This window comes from Haemaphysalis longicornis, unplaced genomic scaffold (genome assembly GCF_048455015.1).
Source record: "Haemaphysalis longicornis isolate Haplotype H1 unplaced genomic scaffold, Haemaphysalis longicornis Haplotype H1 scaffold_5, whole genome shotgun sequence".
NCBI lineage: Eukaryota > Metazoa > Arthropoda > Arachnida > Ixodida > Ixodidae > Haemaphysalis > Haemaphysalis longicornis.
This window is the reverse complement of record NW_027526385.1, coordinates 90,567,975-90,580,023: the sequence shown is the minus strand read 5'-3', so window position 1 is coordinate 90,580,023 and position 12,049 is coordinate 90,567,975. Positions and strand designations below refer to the sequence as shown.

Below are 12,049 nucleotides of genomic sequence, written 5' to 3'. Positions count from 1 at the left end.
AATGCTACAACCAGCATCTAAGCCGCCCAAAAAGATATCCAACCACCTTATTCACAAAGAAGTGCGTTGGATTGACATTAGAGACCATTTTACAAGTAAAAAATTGTGTTGGCGAAAAAATCCGGGGCCAGCTCCACAAACGCGAATCCTGAGGAGGAGTGAAGCATGCAGTGTATAAGCGTATTCAAAGATTGTAAATATCTCTCTTGCCACACTGCGCGCGCTGAGTGGGCGCCGGAGAAGCGCCGATGCAAGGATCAATCGCGCTCTTGCTGAGGCGGTGGCGCCCTCTCTTGCGTTGAACCGGATTTAAGCCATTTGAATGTGCCATCTTCCTCAGTTCGGGGTAGTGGCAGGGGTCAACACGAGTGTAATGCAATTTCATCGCCTCGCCCTGTGTGCTCGTCCTCGGTGATCAAGGAGGCCCCGGCACCGGTAAGTGTGCCTTTTCTTGCTTAGACCGACCACCCGACCCGGTCACACCTAGCGTCGAGACCCGGTGGGTACCCGAAGGTAACACAAATTATCACTCGTCTAAACACAGCTTCTGCTTGTGCTTGACGGTTGCTGAAGCGGACAGGGAGTGTTCCACAAATATTTAACTGATATAGGTTTATTTGGAACCGGTTTTGTCCATTATACACTTTTCTTTGCGTACGCGTTAAGTTCTATCACGAGCGTTGAAAAATGAGTGTCCCGGCGTTTTAGTACCGTCACTACATGAGTTGACGACGACAGGAGACGCTGACAGCCGAAGCACCTAAGATGGTTCGCCCCTAAAAACTTAGGATTGCTGAGACTTGACCTCAGGGCATCCTCGTAAAACCCGCGACTCCACCCTATGACTACTCAGATTGAACATCAATATGGGAGTGTTTCAGGCGAATCAGTGGGGGCGCTTGACACGTCAGGAAGGGCTGGGCTTCTATCTATGAGGGAATCAAATGTCCCGTCAGAGGTCAACGCTGAAAGTGGTGGCCGTTACGGCCTCACCTACAGCTACACTACAAGCTGCGCGGTAAAATATATAACGGTTCCGGCTATTTCAGTATTAAAAGCCACACTTTACCAAATAAAAGAATGGGTGTGGTATTTTAAACCAGGCTGTTGCACAAGGTTAGGGCATTTATTACAAGCGTACGTGAAAGTCGTTATTTGTCAAGGTGGAGATGTCGATTCCTGCAGCACGTGCCATCACTGCGAATATTGAGGTAGGGTTCGCCGCTAGCTCGCCTACCGAGCCAAGTTCCGCAATGCGGCCGTCTGTCATGACGAGGATCCTGAAAAGAAGGCGGACAAGTACTCCGCTTAGGAGGCACGATAAATAGACATGTAGGCGGCTACAATATAGAGCTACAGCGGAGCACGCACGCAAGCGCATGCGTAGTATGGTTCTGGAACGTCTACGCAGTGGAATGTGCACTTCAAAAAAACAGGGCATTCTATGGAGAAGAGTACACCACTGTCATCGGAACTTTACATTACACGCACTCTTTCACAAACCCGGTGTGCACGTTAGCAGAGAAATAGAGCACTGAGCCCGGTGCTGCACCGGTAGAGCCGATGCACTGGTAGAGCCGTACCGATTTCAATGTATGCTGGTATCCGTGTGCAGAATAAGGGGACCAGATTAATCCAATATCACTGCACCCGACCAGAGTACTAGCGAATGCTGGTTGTGTGCATACAAGGGGGCCGACGCTGTGCCGGGTGTCGTGCGGGGCCCTTTCAAGACGGCCATAACGTGCATTTCACCCACCTATCGCAATGGAGCACCGTGTGAAGGCGATGGGCGACCGTCAGTACGGTGGACGCAGCGAAGCCCTCCTTCAATGTCTGCTGGATCAGTCGGTCCGTGTCCCCGTCCAGGCGCGAAGTCGCCTCGTCAAGCAAAAGCACCCGGGGCGCCCTGAGGAGAGCCCGGGCTAAGCACAGAAGCTGATGCTGGCCAGCGCTGCGTACGAAGAAAGCATGAACACAAATTTTATTATTAGTAACCGCGCCAACAAAGCACAATTGGGAAGCACACGCACCACCATATTAGGTGTCTTCTGCTTTGCAACGGCAAACCTTGTGCACCAAAAGTCATCTCTACCAGTTGGAACGTAGTTTGTTCAATATTGTTTAAACGACATTGCTGACAATCTGTCTTTGCTTGCCGCAAGAAGGATATATTGTTGAGCAAAAGCGTAATATTTTTACAACAGTCAAGGCATGGGATTGTTCTCAGGTTTATTGTTCAAAGATTGTGCTGTTCAGGCATGTGTAGGTATGACTTGTTCTTTGAACACAGACACAAAACTGTGTTCTTGACCACCTTTGACGATTAGAGAAAGTAGATTGCCACTTGACGCACAGCGAAGAACGGAAGAGACACAAGCATAAGCGACTAGCTGCTCCTTTAAAATAGATTCTAGAATAGTTAATAATGAATTTTAAAAATAAAGGTTCACCATGCTAGCGAATCCTCAAATACAACACAGTCGCACGGTTTGTTCCATATTTTTGCAAGCCGACTTCCATGGTTTAGCTCATGGCAGCCCAGGTCAGTGTAAGCTCCGGGTATATAGTATGGCACTGACGTTGGCTAATCAAGCCCACTATATATATATAAATAATACCTCGGCAACGTGTTCTAAAGCGCTTAACTGTAAACATTTTCAGGTAAGAAGCCGGAATACAAATAACAATAAAGTCATAGTGCCGGTGACTGTAGGGAAAGTTCCGGACATGTCGGTGATGTAATTTTTTCTGTCGAACGGAAATGTAACTTACTAAAGATGATGAACCACTGCGTCAAAATATTGATGCAACCCTAGTGAGCTCATAAGACTCTAATTCGGGTTCGTCACGAAGGTTGCTATAAAAAGTGTAGGACAGTAATCGAGTGGGCGAACACAACATACCTGAGATTCTCTGCTCCGTCGTCGATCTCCATAAGCAGCGCATCTGCTTGCTTGGATACGAAATCTGCCATGTGCGCCTTTCTCAGAGCTTCCCAGACTTGCTCGTCCGAATGACAGCGCAGTCCGTCCAGGTTGTCCCGCAAGCTGCCCTTCATTAGGTATGGTTCCTGCGAGAACAAAGTGATGAAGACAGCATTGTATTAACGAAATGGCCACGTACCTGCTCGCTTCTTTGCAAATTACGTCAAGAAACGATTGCGTTTCTGCAGCACTGCTACGTGACGCCTATCCTTTTCTCTCCTTGTCTCCCTCCTCCCATCAACCTATCTTTCCCTTGCCCTCTTATTTCATCCGCCATACTCCTCCCTCTTTACTATTTACTTTGTTTTCGCCTACCTTCGATTCCCCTCCCCACTCTTCCCCTTTTTGTAACCTGAAGTCTTCCGCTCCCCTCTTTTCTCATCCCCACTATAGATTTCCCTCATATTTCCTTCTCTATCCCTTCCCCTCCCGCCCAGCTCGCCCCATTGCCTTTCCGTTTCCCGTACACCCTCTTTCATTTTATTCTCCTCTTCCTCTCCTACCTCACTTTATCTCTCAGCCATTATCCTTCTATTGCTCCTCTTCCATTTCGTCATCCCCGAATGTCAATCCATTTTCTGTAAATTCCACTCCCGTGTCTTCTTTTCTACTCCTATGAGTAACCACTAATTTCTGGGTACTGGACGCTGACGCACCCATGAGCAGTCGACGGGCCACTAATCGGTTGGTGCTAGTTGTTGCCAGGGGCCCAGCAGGGGACCAAACTATTTGCGTTTACTCAGCTCAGGGAAGACGGACGCTTTTCTGAATTACGAACAAAATTGCCATCTTTACTATCAAAGCCGCGTGTACAATAACAGACACCAAGCCCAGAAAATAAAGCTCTGACTAATCTTACTGCAGCATTGTTCCTGAAGAAGAAAGCGTATGACAGCTGCATCTTAACTGTACTCAACTACGGGGCAGACACTTTGAGGCTCACTAAGAGGGTTTAACTTAAATTGAGAACGACTGAGTGGACAATGGAGCGGAAGATGATAGGTGTAACATTAAGGGACAAGAAGAGAGCGGAGTGGGTCAGGGAACAACCGCGTGTTAAGGACATATTAGTAGAAATTAAGAAGAAATGGACGGGGGCAGGTCATCTAATACCAAGACAAGATGACCGTTGGTCATTAAGGGTAACAGAGTGGATCCCTAGAGAAGGCCAGCGTAGCAGGGCGCAGAAGAAAGTTAGATGGGCAGACGAGATCAAGAAGTTTGCCGGGATAAATTGGTCGCAGTTAGCACAGGACCGGGGTAATTGGAGATTAATGGGAGAGACCTTTGCCCTGCAGTAAACGTAGATAGGCTGGTGATGATGACGATGATGATGATGGTGACTGCAGCATAGAAAAAGTCAGCGTCAGTTCAAATAACCAGGAGACGCTATTTCTCTCCCACTGGCTCTCCAGCGCAAGTCCACACGACATGCACCAGCGTGAGTTATTGTGTACTAGCAACATTGCTGGTGAGTATAGTAAGAGAAATGAGCTCCTCACCTGCGGAATCACGGTGATGGCGGACCGAAGCTTGCGCAGTGGAAGCGAAGAGATATCCACGTTGTCAATGACAATGCCCCCACTTGATGGCTTCAGGACCCTCAGCAAAGCGAGTATGAGGGACGACTTGCCCGCGCCCGTCCTGCCAACCACTCCAACCTGAGAAAGGAACGCAAGGGACGGTTGCAACCAAACGTGAAAGCTGGGGCATGGACCAAATGTTGCTAACGCCTCCTTCTAATTAAATCATAAATTCCTGGATTTGTTAGCGCAAAGTTTATGAACTTGTGTAAAGTACTTTCGACAAAACAGTTATAGTACCGTGAGCAATCATTTAAGCGGCTTTATTCAGCATATCTAAACAATTGTCATAAAATAAGGCACTTTCATCTGTTTTACGCAGAAATCAAACTTGCGTTCTGAAAAGTGCCCATAATGATGAAATATTGCGCCTAATAAATGCCTTTACGTTGAATGTGGTTGTCAACAACAATTTCACCATGTTTAAAGCAAGCATTTTTCGGATCTTGTCTTGATTGATTCATTGTTGTGTTTTACGCACCAACGCTACACAGGCGATGGAGTGCGCCGTACTGGACGGCTGCCGATTATTTTCCACCACAGGGGATCTTTATGTGGTCTTCAGAGCTTATATGATCATTTGCATTGTAGATGTTCAATTTGAAAGGAAATATAGTCGAACCTTGTTATAGCCAACACGGAAATACCGAATTAACGGATATAGCGAACTAAATACGAAGTTCGTTTGGTCAGGCTTAATTTCAATGACACCGATTCTTTTTATAACAAAACCGAAACCTCGAGAGCCGCGCGATATCGGCTATAATGAAGAAATGTTTGGTTCCCGCGAGGCTCAAAACTCGGCAGCTAGAATAATAAAAGAACTATTTTAAAAGTGAGACAAAGGAACCGCGTTTCAGTCGTTGAAGGTCCTTTATTCAGTGTAAATTGAAAAATTGCATTCCACTTAAACTATGAAAAGCCACCAGGCGAAAGCCACATCCTCCTTCAAGTAAATAAGAAGGCCGTCCTGTTTTACCGAACGAACTTTGTTCACTTCTAATTTCACTTTCTCGCGCTCCTGTCTGTTAAGTTTGAAATGCCACCAGGAGACAAATAAGGACTAGCTTGTTTCATAGTGGGATTGGAGCCTAGAACAAAGCGTTTTTATGCAGAATTGTTGCGCGAGCCAGATCGCCGATTTATTACCTAGCCCATTTTTACCTCTGCGGTTTTAACGAATATGGGATATAACGAACTAATTTATTGCCTCTATACTACTTCGTTATAACGAGGTTAGACTGTACATGAAAACGCTAAGCACTGTCTTGCTTGCCCACAAAATACCAATTTTGCGTAAAAGAAAATTTTGTGCGTTTAATTAGCTGCAAATGCCCTCATGACGTGCTCCGTGTGAAATTAAAGGGAAGGCAAATTTGTTAGACAGATCTATTGCCTAGCGGTCGTGACAGTTTGACCGGAAGAAATATAGTTTTAAGCGAGATAAATGTTTTTTTAACGCCAGCGCGTTCAACTCTGTCCACGCTCAATCTCGACCCTTGTGCACACCGCAACACGTTTCCTTCGTCAGTGCCCATTGACGAGGCAGACGGTGACACGCTACAAGAGGGATGCTTACATCAGGTCGGCTCTGGGACCGCTCCTCACGATTTTAAAGCAACTCTTTTTACCTCTACCCTTCAAGGCTTTTTCGAGACAGTCGGTGTCGACAGAAAACTCCCGCGAACAAATAAAAGTTACTGGCACCACCAGAAATCGATCCTGGAACTCATAGAGCAACAAAGCGAGAGCCCGTTCTCCTACCAATTTAGCTACGAGCCCACCGAGAAACACGAAGACAGGTGCTGCACTCAACAAGCACATCTACGGGTTTACCCCTTGCACTGTCGCTGAATGCCACGTGATAGCGTCACGCGACCGCTCCCGCCGCTGTGTGGTCCACCCGAGGCCCGTCTAGCGCCCCTGTGGGCGTCTTGCGCATGTGCAACAAGTTACAAAATAAAGGAAGCTCACACCAACGCATGGCATCTCACTTCTAGTACGCCAACGTCAGCGTAATTTTAACAAGCTTCATTTAACAAACCTTTGGCCTCCAGTGTTCACGTAAAAAATCAGAGATCCTTGTCGTCCGCCCTCACACGAAGTGACACACCAAGGAAGACATTCAAATAATCCTTGATGGCCACGGCATCCTTCCAGGCCCAGCATCAAGATCCTGGGCCTCCATCTCCAGGCCAACGCCAAGAGTGACGTACCCTTACAGCGCCTCCAACAAGTCATCACTCAAAACATACACATAACCAGGCGAGTTGCCACCAAGAAGCGAGGCCTCAGGGAATCCGATTGCTTCCGAATAATTTAAACTTTAGTCCTCTCGAGAACCACTTACGCCAACCCCCTGCCTTCTTCTCATCCAGGAGGACATAAACATGCTTCATACAAGGGTTAGAAAGGCGGTTGAGCATGCCATTGGTCTTCCAATGAGTGCGTTCACAGAGAGGCTTGGTCTTCCAATGAGTGCGTCCACAGGGAGGCTGCTTAGCACAGGGCTCCACAACACGGTCGAAGAGCTGACAGAGGGCCTACTTTCTAACCCGAAGCTCCACCTGAGCAGAACTGCGGTGAGTCGCCGCATCCTTCACCAGATTGTCTGGACAGCACAGGATGTCACTCCGGTTGATGCACTCCCAGTTTTTTGGCGACAAGAACTAAAGATGATCCCTTTGCCAAGAAATATGAACCTTATGAACCCTTAGAAGTATGATCATTTTGCTTAGAAATATGAACCCCTCATACGACGAGGGTCGCCCACAAGCCCGGGCTCAAGCGCTCAACGCCACCCTCGGTGGGGATCACGCAGTTATCTACACAGACGCCTCCCAACGTCGAGGGCAGCAATACACCATCATCGTGCCTACCTCCAGAACCAACCTCCTTGCGTGTACCGCACTCAAGACCCAAGACATGACGGCAGCAGAAGAGTCAGCCATCGCCTTGGCTCTAAATCAACCAAGGGTTAAGAAGGTGGTCAACGATTCGCAACAAGCCTACCGGAATTACCAGCCGGGTTGGGTGTCCCGACCTGCACTGTGTGGGCTAAAAATCCACTCCCCAGCCGCTTCCAGTCAACTCATCTGGACGCCCTCTCACGCTTTCACGGAGGGCGACGAATACTCCCCCCAACAAGCCTGCGCTTTTACCCCCCATGCTATGGAGCTGCACGAGGGCAGTCACCCGAGTGTCACGTTTAGGGAGATAACCCAGCATTATTGCCTTCAAAGACACCCTACCTTCGCCTTACCCGACCTTTCCAAATAATAAAAAACTACCCTACGGCTCATACAATTCGGCTCCTTCCCACACCCGACACGTGTTCACTTAATGCACCCGAATCGCTACGACGCTGCATGTAAATTTTGCTCACAAGTAGGAACACTCCGCCACATAATCGGAGTGTGCGACTTTAGTCCTGCGCACCCTCCTCTCTTTCGGTCAACTCCGCAACCATAGCAATGGGACATGCTGCTGTCCAGCCCCTTCTTCATACGCAGCACAGCTGTTGGACAGAGCACAGGCGGCGCGGACTGCATATGGGCTCCAGTGAAGAAGGAACCACTCCCTCGGCCCGCACTCTGGGCCGTTCAGAAATCTGAATAGAAGCAGTTCCTCCTTCTCCTATCCGCCTTCGCCTCTGCCTCCGATCTCGTCGCCTCCCTCCGCGGCAGCAGACACGGAAAAGATCGTCTAACACCGCGTTTGAGCTTCCTTTAATAAAACAAAAGTTTCCACTAATGTGCCACACCAATAACTCACCCAACCACCTTTCATGCATCATGCATTGATTTAACCTTACCAATAATATCTCTTTGAAGTAATAAATGGTGTGGTTAAGTGCATTTCACTTCTCTCTGGTTTCACCAATTGTAGAGAAACGTGAGTGAATTTAAGGGACGTCGCATGGGTAATCGTTGTGGGTGTCATTTACAGCTTTGCTTTCCAACCACATTCACAGGGTGGATTGGCGCAAATTCTTTCGTATTATGACTGACATAGGCAAACTGAAATAGTGTAAGAACATATTATTGCCGGGTAGACAAAAAGCAACATTGAAACGATATTTTGGGATAGTACACCCATTATTTTACCAAGTAAAGCTGTAGACCGGGCTAGTTGGAAGTTCATAGTGATCAAATGTTCCGTCCCGTGTGTTTCTGCTGCGCTGCATTTGATCATTATTTTACGGGTATATTTCTCCCAAGAGCATTTACGGAACAAAAAATTGCGGGCACATTTTCTGTTTAAGCGCTCACTTCTACCAATACTGTTCGAAAAATATCACGTGCTTGTAAATTTTGGGGGATAATAGAAAACAAAAGTATGAGCAGTTGAGGGTCCTGCCACGCCGTGAGGGCGCTGGGACAGTACAGTCCTTGATTTTAAAACTGTGTACCGATGAGGAGTGCGAACAGCGTGAACAAAACAAGGCCGAAACGCAGAGGGGAGAGAGGGGAGATGCCCTACTCAGAACATTTCGGAGCCCGCGATCCCAGTAGGTCAGCGCGCAAAGCCGGCATCAGTCTACGGGACCACAAGTAGTTTTGCGTCCGCCGTGGCGCAGGCGGTTTTATCAGCGACAGACCGAGACAGACAGGCGTAGTAAACAACAAGCAGGCGTAGGAGCACCGCCGGGAAAACGCGAGACAAACTGTCAACTATTTCGCCTAGTTTTCCAGAAGTGGCACTGGCTGGCGGACGAGACGCAGGAAGGCTACGGAGCGGGAAAGGGTAGGAGAGAGCAGCAGGTGAGTGGCTGTTTGGCCGTTTTTCGCTCATACGTTAGGCAATGATTATAGAGGCGGCGTTGACCAGCTGCATTCTCACTGAATGCCACGTGATAGCGTCCCCCGACATGTCGCACTGCTGTGCGCTCCGCCCACGGCACGTGTAGCGGCCGTGTGCACGCCTTGAGCATGCGCTAGGAGTTTCAAAAATGAAAGGAAGCTCAGACCAACTCATGGCATCTCACTTCTAGTACGCCAATGTGCTAAAGCGTGTGGCCTCCAGTGTTCACCTAAAAAATTAGAGATCCTTGTTGTCCGCCCTCACACGAAGCGACACACCAAGGAAGACATTCAAATAATCCTTGATGACCAGGGCATCCTTCCAAGCCCCAACATCAAGATCCTGGGCCTACATCTCCAGGCCAACACCAAGAGTGACGTTTCCTTGCAGCGCCTCAAACACAGCATCAATCAAATCATACACATGATCAGGCGAGTTGTCACAAGAATCGAAGCCTCAATAAAGCCGATACCTTTCGATTAATTTAGGCAGGGTTTGCAGTTGGGCAAGTCGGTACTTCATTTAACGAAACAGGCCAATGCATGGGGCAAAGAAACGAAAAGACGACACAAGCACTGTCTCATAACTGTTTATTTGAAAAGAAAGAACGAAATATATAGGCGAAATGTTATCAAAGGGTGGCTGTGGGCATGATCAGTCAACGAATTGGGTTATTCGCAAACAGACGGAATGATACATTTACTGGGACGTCCCTCCTTGTCATCTTCTCGACAAGGGGAACATAAAGATGCTTTATATACTGATTAAAAAGGCGGTTGAGCAGGCCATTGGTCTTCCCATGAGTGCATTCATGGAGAGGCTGCCTTGGATGGGGCTCCACAGCACCGTGTAATACTAATATAGGGTCATCTTTCTAACCAGAAGCTCAGATTGAGCAGAACTGCAGTGGGTCACCGCATCCTTCACCAAATTGGCTGGGCAGCACGGAATGTCAATCTGCGTGATGTACTTCCGGACTCTTGGCGACAAGAACTAAAGAGGCTCCCTTTGCTTAGAAATATGAACCCTTCACATGACGGGGGCCGTCGACAAGCACGGGCTCAAGCGTGAAACAACACATTCGGCGGAATCAGTTATCTACAAAGACTCCTCCCAACATCGAGAGCAGCAATACGCCTTCATCGCGGCTACCTCCAGAACCAACCTTCATGCGTGTGCCTCACTCAAGACCCAAGACATGAGGGCGCCAGAAGAGGCAGCCATCCCCTTGGCTCTCACTCAACCAGGGGTCCGGAAGGTAGTCAGCGATTTTCAACAAGACTACCGTAATTACCAGTCGGAGTCGGTGCCCCGAACTGCGCTGCGTGTGCTAAAAACCGCCCCCCATCCAGCTCCATTCAGTTCATCTGGACGCACGCTCACGCTTCCATGAAGGACACCGAATACGCCCACCAGCAAGCCAGTGCTTTTGCCCCCCAGGCTATGGAGCAGCACGAAGACAGTCAACCGCTTGTCACGAGCATTATCGCCTCCTGAGACAGACCCACCCTCGCCTTACCCTGACCTTTCCAGGCAACAACAAACTACCCTACGGCTCATACATTGCGGCTTCTTTCCGCACCCGACGAGTCTTCACTTAATGTACTTGAATCCTTACGACGCCGATTCTAAATATTGCTCAGAAGTAGGAACACTCGGCCACATAATCAGGGTGTGCGACTTTAGCCCTGAGCCCCCTCCTCTTTTCCCCTCAGCTACCCAAAAAGACCAATGGGAGATGCTGCTGTCCCGTCCCTGCCTGCCTACCCAACTTTCACTGGTGGACAGAGCACAGGCGGCGCGGACTGCATATGGGCTCCAGTGAAGGAACCACTTGCCTGCGTCGCCGTTCGAGACGTTCAGATGTCTGAAGAAAGGTATTTCCCCCCTCCTCCACCTTCATCCCGGCCGCCCATCTCGTCGCCTCCCTCGGCAGCGGCAGAGACGTAAAAGTGAGATCTTGTAACACCGGGTTTGAGCCTACTTTAATTTTGTAAAAGAAGTTTCCACTGATGTGCTACACAAATAAAACACAACCAACCACCCTTCGTGCATCATGCATTGATGTAACCTTAGCAAAGAATATCTCTTTGAAGAATTAGAGGGCGTGGCTAAGTGCATTTCACTTGTCTCTGGTTTCACTATTTGTAGAGCCACGTTAATGAATTTAAGTGACGCCTCATGAGTAATCGTTATGGGTGCCGTTTACAGCGTTGCTGTCCAACCACAATCACAGGGTGGATTGTTGCGAATTTTTTTAAGGGGAAGGATGGTTGGTTGATTCGTTGCCTCAGAGCTTAAAAATACCGACATGGGGGATTGGCCAATAAACTGTGTACCTAATCTGGATGTTACCTATATTATTTTAGATGCCAAAAATAGAAAAGGAAATACAGAACAGAAAATATTTTTTCAACGTGAAAATACAGTAAATACATGTGAACGTTTAGCTGACCAGCAGGGAAACCGGGCGGTTGCCGCAACATAAGAGTAGAGTGCAGACACAACATCCCGGCAGCTAACTCCTAGGGCGTAAGCGCCTAGTGAGAGAACAGCGGAAGTGCATAGCGGAAGGCGTCCTGAAATGCCAACATGTTTTTCTCTACATTAGTTTAGTGCTTTCGGTGGATGAAATTAACACAAAAAATAAATTGTGATTTTCCACAGTCTCGCAAA

General features: G+C 48.2%; 1 protein-coding gene across 5 annotated transcripts in view; it reads right to left on the bottom strand.

Annotated features, from left to right (window-relative positions):
• Window positions 1-641: 641 nt before the first annotated feature.
• Window positions 642-12,049, bottom strand: part of LOC144138568 (multidrug resistance protein mrp-7-like) — an 82,755-nt gene continuing 71,347 nt past the window's right edge. The window contains exons 23-26 of one of the 5 annotated variants that reach the window (XM_077670919.1): window positions 4,490-4,648; window positions 2,907-3,073; window positions 1,760-1,954; window positions 642-1,280 (exon numbers count right to left, since the gene is read on the bottom strand). In XM_077670919.1, the coding sequence (XP_077527045.1) occupies window positions 1,130-1,280; window positions 1,760-1,954; window positions 2,907-3,073; window positions 4,490-4,648 (672 nt within the window). In that variant the 3' untranslated portion in view covers window positions 642-1,129. The remainder of the gene's footprint in view (window positions 1,281-1,759; window positions 1,955-2,906; window positions 3,074-4,489; window positions 4,649-12,049) is intronic. The other 4 variants (XM_077670918.1, XM_077670920.1, XM_077670916.1 and 1 more) reach the window with 4 other exon arrangements.